At 50.2% G+C, this 14,901-nt stretch overlaps 1 protein-coding gene and 1 long non-coding RNA gene across 2 annotated transcripts; both read left to right on the top strand.

Annotated features, from left to right (window-relative positions):
- Positions 1-10,837: 10,837 nt before the first annotated feature.
- On the top strand, positions 10,838-12,019 carry SDHAF1 (succinate dehydrogenase complex assembly factor 1). The gene has a single exon (XM_032249545.1). The coding sequence runs from the start codon at positions 10,978-10,980 to the stop codon at positions 11,323-11,325; it is 348 nt and encodes a 115-aa protein (XP_032105436.1). The 5' UTR covers positions 10,838-10,977; the 3' UTR covers positions 11,326-12,019.
- A 561-nt stretch (positions 12,020-12,580) lies between these two features.
- Positions 12,581-14,575, top strand: LOC116530958. Its single transcript, XR_004260183.1, has 2 exons — positions 12,581-13,259; positions 13,774-14,575. It is a non-coding gene; the product is annotated as an uncharacterized LOC116530958 (long non-coding RNA).
- Positions 14,576-14,901: the final 326 nt, after the last annotated feature.

Here is a 14,901-nt window from a genome sequence, read left to right as displayed (position 1 = left end):
ATTTATTTATTTATTGAGATGGAGTTTCGCTCTTGTTACCCAGGCTGGAGTGCAATGGCACGATCTCGGCTCACCACAACCTCCGCCACCTGGGTTCAAGCAATTCTCCCGCCTCAGCCTCCCGAGTAGCCGGGACTACAGGCGTGCACCACCATGCCCAGCTAATTTTTGTATTTTTAGTAGAGACAGGGTTTCACCATGTTGACCAGGATGGTCTCGATTTCTTGACCTCGTGATCCACCCGTCTCGGCCTCCCAAAGTGCTGGGATTACAGGCATGAGCCACCACGCCCGGCCTTGCTAATTTTTATTTTTGTACAGACAGGGTCTTGACCAGGCTGGCCTCAAACTCCTGGGATCAAGCAATTCACCCACCTCGGCCTCCCAGAGTGTTGGGATTACAGGCAAGAACCACCACCACCCCCAGCCTATACTGTAATAATATTGTAATGATTGCTTTTCCCTGGGAAGAGGGGAAGGGGCCAGGGCTCAAGACTCTTGCCAAGCTCACATAGCTAGAAAGTGGCAGAGTCTGGATTTGAACCCAGGTCTGTTTGCGTCCACAGTGCAAGCTTGCTTTTTTTTTTTTTTTTGAGACAGAATCTCACATTGTCACCCAAGCTGGAGTGACGTGGCATGATCTCGGTTCACTGCAACCTCCACCTCCCGGGTTCAAGCGATTTTCCTGTCTCAGTCTCCTGAGTAGCTGGGAATACAAGTGTGTGCCACCATGCCCAGCTTATTTTTGTATTTTTAGTAGAGATGGGTTTCACCATGTGGGCCAGGATGGTCTGGATCTCCTGACCTTGTGATCCACCTGCCTCAACCTCCCAAAATGCTGGGATTACAGGCATGAGCCACCATGCCCAGCTGCCTATTTTTAAAAAATTTAAAAAGTAGAGATGGGGCCTCATCATCTTGCCCCGGCTGGTCTCCAACTCCTGGGCTTGAGTTATCCTCCTATCTTGACCTCTGAAAGTGCTGGGAGTACAGGCGTGAGCCACTGCACCCTGCCGGCATTTTTTAAATGTCTTAATAGAACAATGTCTGGCATGCAGTAAAAATTTGCCAGGAATATTTTTCAACAATTTTTTTTTTCTTCAGGCTCGGCCTGTTCTAGGCATGCAAATGTAACAGTGAGCAACACAGACAACATCCCTGCCCTCCGGGAGCTCAATCCATATGAAACATATGAAAACTCTATATTCCATCTTTTTTTTTCCTATATTTCATTGTGATAGAAAATATGCAAAGCTCTACAGAACACAAGATTATTCTTAAAAGTTCACTTTGGGGCTGGGCGTGGTGGCTCACGCCTGTCATCCCAGCACTTTGGGAGGCTGAGGTGGGCAGATCAGCTGAGGTCAGAGTTCGAGACCAACCTGGGTAACGTGGTGAAACCTCATTTCTACTAAAAATACAAAAATTAGCCAGGTGTGGTGGTGCATGTCTGTAATCCCAGCTACTCGAGAGGCTGAAGCACCATAATTGCTTGAACCCAGGAGATGGAGTTTGCCATGAGCTGAGATCACGCCACTGCACGCCAGCATGGGCGACAGAGCGAGACTGTCTCAAAAAAAATAAGTTCACTTTGTAGGTAGCTAGCTTCATGCACCAATAGCAATGAACAAATAACATCCCTTCCTGGGAAGAAGGAAGGAATATACGTCTCCAGTTCCCCACAGCATACACATACACACACACACACACACATCTATTCTCAATTCTCTTTAACGTAGCAAGTTGAAGTCCTTGATGGCCAAAATCAATGCACGGTACATTTGCACTGGCATAGAGATGTTCACATAATTGAATCTGGCTGTCTTCAGATGCAGCCTGTGCTCTCAAGCTCCCTGCAGACCTATTCTACACCCAGGCTGTGCTGATCATTTTGTCCCTCAGTCCCACTCTTTTCTTTCTGCTGATACATACAGACCCAGTTTATTTTAAATTGGGAACATTGATAGCTTCTGTTGAGTCTCCAGTGCCAGGGACCCTGGAGGCCTGGGGTATGGAGGCAGGTCGGGGATGAGGCTAACTTCCAGGATCCAATTCTTTTTTTGGTTGTTTTGTTTTTTGGAGGTGGAGTCTTGCTGTGTCACCCTGGCTGGAGTGCAATGGCATGATCTCGGCTCACTGCAACCTCCGCCTCCCAGGTTCAAGCAATTCTGCTGCCTCAGCTTCTAGAGTAGCTGGTATTACAAGTGCCCACCACCATGCCCGGCTAATTTTTGTATTTTTAGTAGAGACGGGGTTTCACCATGTTGGCCAGGCTGGTCTCAATTTCCTGACCTTGTGACGTGCCCACCTTGGCCTCCCAAAGTTCTGGGATTACAGGCGTGAGCCACCGCGCCCAGCCTTCCAGGATCCAATTATATTGCATCCTTCCCTCACCTCATCTCCAGATCTGACTGAGGAGGGACTGAGCCCTTCCATAAAGTCCCATCCCCTCCTAGAGTCTTCCCTGGTGATACCACCCCAGTTCCAGGTCTCCTGTGAGGACCATACATGCTCTGATGGGACCACATATCAGCTTGTGAAGCACAAACCTAAGTGTGTGGTCAGGCATGGTGGCTCACTCCTATAATCCCAGCACTTTCGAAGGCTGAGGTGGGTGGATTGCTTGAGGTCAGGAGTTCGAGACCAGCCTGCCCAACATGATGAAATCCGGTCTCTACTAAAAATACAAAAATTAGCCAGGAGTGGTGGTAGGCACCTGTGATCGTAGCTACTGGGGAGGAGTCTGAGGCAGGAGAATCACTTGAACCTGGGAGGCGGAAGTTGCAGTGAACTGAGATCATGCCACTGCACTCCAGCTTGGGGACACAGTGAGACTGTCTCAAAGAAGACGAAGAAGAAAAAGAAGAAGAAGGAGAAAGAAGAAGAAGGAGGAGAAAGGAACACAAAGAAGAAAGGAAGAAGAAGCAGCAGCAGCAGCAGCAGCAGCAGCAGCAATTATACAGGTCCAAAGTCCCTCATCTAAAATGCCTGGGGCCAGGTGCATTTCAGATTTTGGAATTTAGAATGGTCATACCAGGCAAATCCCACATATTATATAACACTCCCAGTGTGTGTTACATAATCACAAACATTAATATCTCTGCAGTGAAATGTCTGAACATTCACATGAAGCAGGATAAATTAAGACTTAGCAGCAGCACATGAGTTCAGGTTAGCTTTTGCTGATAATTGAGGTTTTTTTGTTGTTTTTTTTTTGAGACGGAGTTTCACTCTTGTTACCCAGGCTGGAGTGCAATGGCGCGATCTCGGCTCACCGCTACCTCCGTCTCCTGGGTTCAGGCAATTCTCCTGCCTCAGCCTCCTGAGTAGCTGGGATTACAGGCACGCGCCACCATGCCCAGCTAATTTTTTGTAGTTTTAGTAGAGACAGGGTTTCACTGTGTTGACCAGGATGGTCTCGATCTCTTGACCTCGTGATCCACCTGCCTCGGCTTCCCAAAGTGCTGGGATTACAGCCTTGAGCCACCTCGCCCGGCCTGATAATTGAGTTTTAACATCAAACACACAAAACAGCTTCAGTCTTCAGGTCTTTGTTGTTGTTGTTGTTGTTGTTTGCATTTGTAGATGGTAGATAAGAGATTGTGGCTCTCTAGCTCCTCCCTCAGCAGGTTCCTGTGAGGTGAGAATGAGTTAACACAGGAAAAACACATGGAACAGAGTCCAACTAGTGGTAAGTGTCATATGAGGGGTGTTTGCTGTGTTTGTTTCCTGACACAGGCATCTGAAGCTTCCAGATTCCCTGAGCTGGGAACATATCCTAGGACCACATGCAGCCACTAGCATGTCCCCAGTTCTCCTTCAGGAAGGTGTAGGGGCACTGGTTAGAAGGCTGTGGGGGCTACAGCATGTTTAATCAGGGTTGCTGGTTTGGGGGCCTGATGATGGTTATGATGTACTAGTGTTCCCAGACCAAACCTGGGGTTCAGCTACTTATTCTCACAGCCTAATAATAAGATGCAGATGAACTGGGAAATAAAAGAGTTTTTATTTCTGTAACCCATTACGGGGAGAAGGCCTGGAAATTATCCCTAGACAAACTCAAAATTACAAAGTTTTCCAGAGCTTATATACCTTCTAGGGTATATTAGAAGAAATTAATCACTTATGTCTTTAGATGACATGAGTAAATTTACTTCATCTAAATAGGTCCGGGTGCTGGGGTGATTACCCCTATCTTGTCTCTGGCTAAATCATGGAGATTTGGGGAGTTCCTTTAGTATCCAATAAAGCTTGTTTGTGGCGGTCTGGGGAATTCCTTCAGACCCCCAATAAAACTTGTTTAATCTTATTTTTTTTAAGTTATTTATTTATTTATTTATTTTCCCCAACTTCTGGTTGATTTGCAAAAACTTATTTAATCTTAAACAGGTCCTGTTAAAAATTCCTTTGTGGCCAGGCGCGGTGGCTCAAGCCTGTAATCCCAGCACTTTGGGAGGCCGAGGCAGGTGGATCACGAGGTCAAGAGATCGAGACCATCCTGGTCAACATGGTGAAACCCCGTCTCTACTAAAAATACAAAAAATTAGCTGGGCACGGTGGTGCGTGCCTGTAATCCCAGCTACTCAGGAGGCTGAGGCAGGAGAATTGCCTGAACCCAGGAGGCGGAGGTTGCGGTGAGCCGAGATCGCGCCATTGCACTCCAGCCTGGGTAACAAGAACAAAACTCTGTCTCAAAAAAAAAAAAAAAAAAAAAAAAAAATTCCTTTGCGATCTTGTCATGCTTCACGGCCCAGGAAAGGCCTGGGAAAACTCTTGGTGGACTTTTGTTACATTCCAGCCTTATATGACGGCCCTGGCTCTATCTGCATTTTTTTTTTTTTTTTTTTTTGTCACAGTATCTCACTCTATCACCCAGACTGGAGTGCAGTGGCACCATCTTGGCTCACTGCAGCCTTCTCCTCCTGGGTTCAAGCAATTCTTCTGCCTCAGTTTCCCAAGTAGCTGGGATTATTGGTGTGCACCACCATGCCTAGCTAATTTTTTTGTATTTTTAGTAGAGACAGGGCTTCCCCATGTTGGTCAGGCTGGTCTTGAACTCTCAACCTCAGATGATCCACCCGCCTCAGCCTCCCAAAGTGCTAGGATTACAGGCATGAGCCACTGCGTCCGGCCTCTATCAGCTTTTAATATTTAACCTAACCACTCAGTCAGTGCTAAAACAGTTGTTACTGAGGCCCGCATTCATGAGACTTGGTTTGCCACACGAGGCCACCCCTCAGCACTGCTATAGAAAAACAATGGACTCTAGAGGCAGACGGCCTGGGTTCAAATCCCAGCTGGGCACTTGATAGCTATGTGACCTTGGATAAATTATGTAACCTCTCTGGGCCTCAGTTTCTTCATATGTGAAATCAGAATGATGAAAAGAGCTTATTCATAGGGCTGTAGTGAGGATTAAATGAGCTAATATCTGGAAAGCACAGAAAATATGTGATGCTAGGATCCGATACATGAAGCCATGATGCTGCATACCCGCCTCCACACTGCCTGGGAGCTCACCCTGCCACTCAGGGGTCAGGACTTCCCCCATAGCTCTTAAGGCTCCCCAGTATCCAGCAGCCTCCACTCCAGGTATCCAGAACTTTCAGTCTTCAGAACTCCAGACTTATACTCTCACCAACACAATCCCTCTTTTCCCAAAGACTTGACACTCCTGTGTTCCTTCTTCAATTAACTGGAGTGTTTTATTATTACATACCAAGCCTTGCTTAAGACACTGAGGACAGGTCAGTGACCAAGATACATAAATCCTTGTTCTCACACTTAGCCGGGTGTGATGGCGGGTGCCTGTAGTCCCAGCTACTCAGGAGGCTGAGGCAGGAGAATCTCTTGAACCCAGGAGGCAGAGGTTGCAGTGAGCTGAGATTGTACCACTGCACTCCAGCCTGGGTGACAAGAGTGAGACTCTGTCTCAAAAAACAACAAAATAAAACAAAAAACTTGGTCCTGGTGCTTAAGTTTTAGCAGAGAGAGATAAGCAATAAATATAATTAAGTTCATTATAATAGGCAGTACGTGAAGGTAACACATGCTACAGAGAAAACAGAATATAGACAGGAAAGAAGGATCAGGATTTCTGAGTTTTAAACAGAAAGGCCTCCCTGAGAAGGTGAAACTGAAGCCAAGTGGTAAAAGAAGTGAGGGAGAGGGCTACATGGATATCTGAGAAAAGAGCATTTTTCCAGGCAGAGAAAACAGCAAGTGCCTAAGGTGGGAATCTGCCAGCCACGTTGGAGGAATAGCAAGAAGCCCAAAGTGGCTGATGCAGAGGGATTGTGGTGCAGAGGGTGAGGGAATGGATCGGGGTCACATCGTATAAGGGCCATGAAGGCTCTTGCAACAACCGTTTTTGTTTTTTTCTTTTGAGACAGAGTCTCACCCTGTCACCCAAGCTGGAGTGCAATGGTGCAATCTCAGCCTACTGCAACCTCCACCTTCCAGGTTCAAGCAATTCTCCTGCCTCAGCCTCCCTAGTAGCTGGGATTGCAGGCATGCACCACCATGCCTGGCTAATTTTTTGTATCTTTAGTAGAGACAGGGTTTCATCATGTTGGCCAGGCTGGTCTCAAACTCCTGACCTCAGGTGATCTGCCTGCCTCGGCCTCCCAAAGTGTTGGGATTACAGGTATGAGCCACCGCAAACAGACCTTGCAACAACTTTGCCTTTTATTCTGTGTGAGGTTAGAGACAAGGAAGGATTCTGAGCAAAAGAGGGACAAGATATCACTTGGGTATTGTATCAGTCCATTCTGGCATTGCTATAAAGAAATACCTGAGACAGGGTAATTTATAAAGAAAAGAGGTTTAATTGGCTCATGGTTCTGCAGGCTGTATAGGAAGCATGGGGCTGGCATCTGCTCGGCTTCTAGTGAAGCCTCAGGGAGCTTTCAATTATGACAGAAGGTGAAGGGGGAACAGGCACATCGCATGGTGAAAGTGGGAGTGAGAGCTGGGTGCTATGGCTCACGCCTGTAATTCCAGCACTTTGGGAGGCCGAGGTGGGTGGATCACGAGATCAGGAGTTCAAGACCAGCCTGGCCAATACAGTGAAACCCCATCTCTACTAAAAATACAAAAATTAGCCGGATGTGGTGGTGGGCACCTGTAGTCCCAGCTACTCACGAGGCTCAGGCAGAGAACTGCTTGAACCCGGGAGGTGGAGGTTGCAGTGAGCTGAGATTGAGCCACTGCATTCCAGCCTGGGTGACAGAGTGAGACTCTGTCTCAAAAAAAACAAAAGTAAAAGAAAGTGGGAGAGAGAGAGAAAGAGAGGAGGTGTCATGCACTTTTAAATGACCAGATCTCCAGAGAACTCACTGTCATGAAGTCAGCACCAAGCCACGAGAGATCCAACCCCATGATCAAAACTTCTCCCATTAGGCCCCACCTCCAGCACTGGGGATTACAATTCAACATGAGATGTGGGCAAAGACAAATAGCCAAACTATGTCAGACACTAACAAGATCCCTGTGGCTGCCATGTGAGAACAGATTACGGGGCTTGTGAAGGAATGGGCCCTGGAGGACCAGTGAGGAGGCTGCTGCAGTAATCCCAGCAAGAGACGATGGGCTTGAACCAGAATGGGGTGGTGAATGCAGGTGAAATGTGGGCTGGAAACCACCAAGTGACACAAAAGAAGGAAATCATGGACTGGGAGAAAGGAGGTACCTCTTGATCTGGATGGAAGAGTAGAGGCTCGTGGTAATGGTGGAAGCCCTTGGGTCCTGCCTGAAGGCTCTCCTGTTTACTGGATGAAGTGGAATACCTGGCTCCTTGGTAGGATTACTTATCAAGATTCCTGAGAAGAGGACTTGCAAGTATCGTGTTAGAAAAATCTGGATATTGGAATCAAGATTCCCAATTAAAAAAAAATAAAAATAGGCTGGGTGTGGTGGCTCCTGCCTGTAATCCCAGCACTTTAGGAGGCCAAGGTGGGCAGATCATGAGGTCAGGAGATCAAAACCATCATGGCCAACATGGTGAAACCCTGTCTCTGCAAAAATACAAAAAATTAGCAGGGCATGGTCGTGCACACCTGTAGCCACAGCTGCTCAGGAGGCTGAGGCAGGGGAATCACTTGAACCCGGGAGGCAGAGATTGGTAAACTGAGATTGCACCACTGCACTCCAGCCTGGGTGACAGAGTGAGACTCCATCTCAAAGAAAAAAAGATTCCCAGTTAGAGGCCAGGCATAGTGGCTCACGCCTATAATCCCAACACTTTGGGAGGCCAAGGTGGGCAGATCACTTGAGCTCAGGAGTTCCAAACCAGCCTGGGCAACATGGCGAAACCCTGTCTCTATTTAAACACACAAAGATTCCTGGTTAGTAGATGAGGGTGAGGCATCTTAGATCTTCGAAGGTCCCACTCTCAGTATCCGAATGTCCAACCCCCTCAACCTCCTTATTCCCCCACCCTTCCCCAAATGCTCAGGAATTCAGCCCTTCTGGAGACCCCAGCTCTTGGTCACCCCTGCAGGTGAACCCACAGCAGCTCAGGCTCTCAGTTATCCTGGGCAATAGACGGGATACTTCTGCATCTCAGAACAATGGGCAGAGGCAGGTCTGGAGGAAGAACTGCCCACACTGCATCTCTTCTACAACTGGCAGCACGCACATCACTGCGCACGGCAGAAGGTTCCCACTCGCACAAGGCAGACCTATGCAGTGACTTGGGTCAGGCAGGACCATGACATGGGCAGTCCACATCCACTGGTCTTCATGGGTACTCTATCAGGCAGAATTCTCTTTTCTTTTCTTCTCTTTTCTTTTCTTTTCATTTTGAGACAGGGTCTTGCTCTGTTGTCCAGGCTGGAGTGTAATGGCGTGATCTCAGCTCACTGCAGCCTCAACCTGCTGAGCTCAAGCAATCCTCCCATCTCAGCCTCTCAAGCAGCTGGGACTACAGGCACATGCTGCCATATCCAGATAATTTTTGTATTTTTTGTAATGATGGGGCTTTGCCATGTTGCCCAGGCTGGTCTCAAACTCCTGGGCTTAAGCGATCCGCCCACCTCAGCCTTCCAAAGTGCTGGGATTACAGGTATGAGCCACTATGCCCAGCCCCTGGAGAAAATTTAACACCCTTTTCCATTGGTTCCTACAAAGGTCCCAGGGTTGCCTCTGACAGGCTTTGCCTGGCCAATGATTGGGGCCCAGAGGAGTGAGAAATAATCTGATTAGGTAGCCCTGGGTCCTGTACACATCACTGGATCCTAGATGTGATATATCTTCAGTGTACATGCTGAACGTATGGGCAGCTGCCAAAAAGGAGGTGCAGGTATTATTATTAGAAGGGTGGGTAGCCAGGCACGGTGGCTCACACCTGTAATGTCAACACTAGGAGGCTGAGGTGGCCGGATCACAAGGTCAGGAGTTTAAGACCAGCCTGGCCAACATAGTGAAGCCCCATCTCTACTAAAAATAAAAATAAAATAAAATAAAAAAAATTAGCTGGGGGTGGTAGTGGGTGCCTGTAGTCTCAGCTCCTTGGGAGGCTGATGCAGGAGAATCACTTGAACCCGGAGGCAGACGTTTCAACATGTTGACCAGACTGGTCTCGAACTCCCAACCTCAGATAATCTGCCCGGTTCGGCCTCCCAAAGTGCCGGAATTACAGGCGTGAGCCACTGCGTTCTAGGACATGTATTTTTGATAGAGATATCTACACCAGCCAAGCAGAATTAACAGTGGTTTCTGAGCCTCCCTTGACTCCAAGACTCCAAGCCTAATCCCTGCCCCTGACCAGCTTCTCCTTTCTGCAGAGGAACCGACCCCCAGCTGGTTGCCGGCCCTAGTGTGCAGAGCCGCAGTTGCGCACCGGGTGGAAGGGTCCGGGGTTGTCTCCAAACGGTTCCCTATGCTCCGATGCTGGTGGGGCTCAAAGAGGCCATGTCCCTGCGGGCCTCCCTGGCGCTACGAGGACGCCTCCAGGCTGCCGGCGGGGACAACAACGGAATTGTGGCCGAAGACCTGAAGCTCCCGGGAGGACTCCGGGGTGCCGGTCTAGTAGACTGCCTGTCTTCCCCCAGCATGGAGAGGCCTGGCCAACCCGCCGTCAGCCATTCCCTGCGGGGGCCTTGTCCCTCTGCGAGTGCCCAGCGCTCGGACCCCCGACACAGACCTGCCCCGACAAGGGAACGCACGGAGTTCCCCGAGATGGTTTGAATCAGTAACTGGCGGCAAAAGCATGCTTGTCCCCAGCGTCTCTCCCAGTGCCCCTCGCCCTTGGGACCTAAAGTCTGAACCCATAGCCGGGCGCAGTGGCTCACGCCAGGAATTCCAACACTTTCGGAAGCTGAGAATAGCTTGAGCCCAGGAATTCGAGGCCATCCTGGGCAACACAGCGGGAGCCCATCTCTGCAAAAAAAAAACAAACCCAAAATAATAATAAAAATAAAATAAATAGTGGGCGCGGTTACGCGCGCCTGTGGTTCCAGCTACTCGGGAAGTTGAGGTGGGAGGATCACTTGAGCTCAGGAGTTCGAGGCTGCAGTGAGCCAAGATCGCGCCACTGCACTCCAGCTTGGGGGACAGAGCGAGACAGCCACAAAAAGAAACAAAAAACAGAAACAAACGAACCCTAGCTTCCTCTTCTCCCAGGATGCAGGAGTTAGGTCAGGACCCTCTGTTCGCTCCGATCCAAGACCTAGGAGTACGAACACATAGCGCCCTCCTCCTACAAGACGCAGGTGCCAGGGTCTCCAGAACTGCTGCAAATTCCCTTTGCGGGAGGCAGCGACCAGCGGCTCCGCCCCCCTCGCCTAGGCCGCTGTGACGTAACTGCAACGACAGCCAATTAGACGCGGCAGCGCCGGATAGAGGGAGGTGGAAGTTGGAGGCCAAGGGGAAGCGCAGGGCGGAAGTAGCTGTGGCTTTGCCCTTTGGCCTTTGTGGGCTGTGTGACTGCTCTTTTGTTCGCAGGGCGTTCGCTGCACGTCTCTGCCCAGCCGCTGTTATGAGCCGGCATAGCCGGCTGCAGAAGCAGGTTCTGAGCCTGTACCGCGATCTCCTGCGCGCTGGGCGCGGGAAGCCGGGCGCCGAGGCGCGGGTGCGGGCCGAGTTCCGGCAGCACGCGGGTCTGCCGCGCTCCGACGTGCTGCGCATAGAGTACCTGTACCGCCGCGGGCGGCGCCAGCTGCAGCTGCTGCGCTCCGGCCACGCCACCGCCATGGGAGCCTTCGTACGCCCGCGGGCCCCGACCGAGGAACCTGGCGGCTTGGGTTCCCAGCCTGACGACGGCGACGGTCCAAGGAACCCCCAGGACAGCACGGGGGCACCGGAGACCCTGCCCAACGGACGGTGACAGGCGAAGAGCAGAACTTGCTCGTTGGCGCGGTGGAGCCAGGAGGCTCGCCTGACTGCATGGGGGGTACTAGGGAACCCGCCTAAGGTGAGAGGTCTTGAGACACTAGCTCGACGGATTGGGGATGTCAGAGACTTCCCCTTGGCGACGCAGGGGGCCTAGAGAGCCCCGTGATGAACGGCAAGAGAGACTCCCCCTTTTCCGATGCTTGAAGACAAGTCGTCTCTCTTCCCCCAGGAGGGCTTGGAACGGCCTGGGACGCCGGCGGGCTGGACAGTGTCAAGCCGAAAGCTACTCGCCCGAAGGTACGGGGAGCCAGGACGCCCCCCTGATGGACGGGGAGAGTCTGAGACATCCTTTTCTTGACCCCTGAGAACATACCCACCTCTGGCTCCTCAAGAGACTCCCCTCTTACTTTAAATCTGAGACGTGCAGAATTCTTGCTGAGAACGTTTTGGGAAGGTGCCCTGATGAGCGGTGAGAAACCCGGAATCCCCATTTGGAAAACTTTCCCCCATTGATTGTAACAAGCCAGGACCATGAGGAAGGGGCTAGGGGTCTCTCACCCTGTCTGATCAACTGAAGACTCCTCAAGGCCCCTACTTGATTGTTTTGAGGGGCAGCCTTGACTCCTTTGCCCCTTCCCTCTCAGAATGTTGCACAAAGGGAATAAAATTGGGGGGTTGTCTACTTCCCTGTTGGTGGTCTTTTTGCTTTTTTTTTTAAGATGCAGTTTCGCTCTTGTTGCCCAGGCTGGAGTGCAATGTTGCCATCTCGCCTCGCCGCAACCTCCGCCTCCTGGGTTCAAGCAGTTCTTCTGCCTCAGCCTCCCGAGTAGCTAGGATTACAGGCATATGCCACCACTCCCTGCTAATTTTGTGTTTTTAGTAGAGAAGGAGTTTCTCCATGTTGGCCAGGCTGGTCTCGAACTCCCGACCTTAGGTGCTCCTGTCTTGGTCTCCCAAAGCTGTGATTACAGGCGTGAGCCACCATGCCCAGCCTCCTGTTGGTGGTCTTTTTTTTTTTTTTTTTTTTTTTAGACGGAGTTTCACTCATGTTACCCAGGCTGGAGTGCAATGGCGCGATCTCGGCTCACCGCAACCTCCGCCTCCCGGGTTCAGGCAATTCTCCTGCCTCAGCCTCCTGAGTAGCTGGGATTACAGGCATGCACCACCATGCCCAGCTAATTTTTTGTATTTTTAGTAGAGACGGGGTTTCACCATGTTGACCAGGATGGTCTCGATCTCTTGACCTCGTGATCCACCCGCCTCGGCCTCCCAAAGTGCTGGGATTACAGGCTTGAGCCACCGCGCCCGGCCTGTTGGTGGTCTTAATGCTTTTATATATTTGGGGATTTTTGAGTCCCCCCACCACCACACACACAGACACCTGGAAGGGACCATCTGGAAGGTGATAGGTGTGGGGATATGACTCCTTCTGGAGCCCTCTAGACTGGCACATTGATTGAAGTGGCATAGTTCTCTACCCTGGGCAGATCTGTGGAGGGGGGCTCATCCTGGCTTAACCCCCAAAGACACCCCAGTTGGCTCCCTAATGGAGGGCAAGCGATTTAACATCTTTGTGCTGAAGAGGAAATGGTGGAGTGAGAACTGGCTCAACCCCTGAGGCAGTAGTAGGAGTCTCAGACCTGGAAATTTTTTTTTTTTTAAGTAAAGATTTCAGGAATCAATGGAAGTTTCTTAAACCTGACTGAAGGGTCCAGCCTCAGCTACAATGACAAGGCCATGGGGCAGGGGAGTGGAGAGGAACCCCATAGATCACAGGCATACTTCCTCCTGTGTCCCCATATGGGCCTGCCTTAGACATTCTGTGGAGCGATGCATTTTGCATCCCTGAGCTGGATTTGCACCCATGTCAGTGAAATAAGTGGAAATGAGTTCTTGCGGATGTAGCTGTGGGGAGGACGACCACAGGTAAGGAACACAGACCTCACATCAAAGGGAGGATGGAATTTTAAAAAAAGTTAGGTGCAGTGGCGGGCACTTGTAATCCGAGCTACTTGGGAGGCTGAGGCAGGAGGATTGCTTGAACCCAGGAGGCAGAGGTTGCAGTGAGTCAAGATTACAGGCGTGTGCCACCACACTGGACTAATTTTGTATTTTTAGTAGAGACAGGGTTTCACCCTGTTAGCCAGGCTGGCCTAGGATCTCCTGACCTCGTGATCCACCCGCCTCAGCCTTTGAAAGTGCTGGGATTATAGGCATGGGCCACTGTGCCCGGCCTCACATTCTATTTCTATTGGACAGCACTATTCTAGGAGTCTCCATGGCCTGTTTCCTCACTACAATCTGCTCTCATGGCATAATTTTAACATAATGACTCCATTCTACTGACTCCCTGATGCCTTCCCCTTCCCCTTGCTCACTTTATTTTTCTCCTCAGCACTTACCACCCTGTACCAATACATATTTCACTTATTTCTTTTAGTTATTGTCAATCTCCCCAAGTAGAATGTCAGCTCCAGAAGGACCTGGATTTTAATCCATCTTGTTCACTGTCCTGTCTCTGTTCCTTGACCAGGACCTGACTCATAGCAGACTGTCAATATTTGCTAAATGAATGAATGACACAGATGTGCTCCATTACTGCCTCTTGGGTCAATATTGCCAAGCCTGTCCCCTCTATTTGCTGGTGATCTCAGAGGGACCAAAGCCTCCTCTCTGGTTGATGCGAGTCTCGGCCTGGCCTTTGAAACAGGACAAATCTGGTTTGCATCCTGACTTTTCCCTGAATCTGGAGTCTCTCCCAGAATCTGCAGCTTCCCCCACCCCATCGGTGTCTGTTCCCCTCTTCTAGTAGCAACAACTTGATATTCTCTGGAGACCCACCCTTCTGCCATTTTCAGTCCACATGGTTAGGGCGGGGCTGACTGCAGCCCCCAGCAAAGGTGGGGCATGTGACTGAAGCCAGAGAAGCAGCCTTGGGACTTTGGTTGGAACTACAAAGGAACAGTGACTCTCCTATTGGCTGCTAAATTGGTGGTGTGTCTGTGTCACAGTGGAGGGAGGCTTAGCATGACTGACTCCATTTTGCGTCTGATGGCCTGTAGTAATATCCTTTAGGTAAAAAGCTTCTGCTTAGCTTTGGGTGTAGACCAGCTAATTATAGAAGGAATTTATAGTTCATCTTTAGAAAAAAATAACAGTTCCTTTCCCAAAACTAACCACCCCACCAGGAGATCAGGAAACTGTACACACAAGTAACAATGTTATAATAAAGATATACAAGAGTATTTTATGTGACCTGACCTGTATCATCAAAGAAGTTTTCTTGGCCGGGCGCGGTGGCTCACACCTGTAATCCCAGCACTTTGGGAGGCCGAGGCGGGTGGATCACGAGATCAAGAGATCGAGACCATCCTGGTCAACATGGTGAAACCCCGTCTCTACTAAAAATACAAAACATTAGCTGGGCATGGTGGCACGTGCCTGTAATCCCAGCTACTCAGGAGGCTGAGGCAGGAGAATTGCCTGAACCCAGGAGGCGGAGGTTGCGGTGAGCCGAGATTGTGCCATTGCACTCCAGCCTGGGTAACAAGAGCGAAACTCCAACTCA

The sequence above is a fragment of the Sapajus apella genome, unplaced genomic scaffold (genome assembly GCF_009761245.1).
Source record: "Sapajus apella isolate SASKATOON/1434 unplaced genomic scaffold, GSC_monkey_1.0 scaffold68, whole genome shotgun sequence".
NCBI lineage: Eukaryota > Metazoa > Chordata > Mammalia > Primates > Cebidae > Sapajus > Sapajus apella.
The sequence above is the reverse complement of the archived record's forward strand: the minus strand, read 5'-3'. Positions and strand labels throughout refer to the sequence as shown.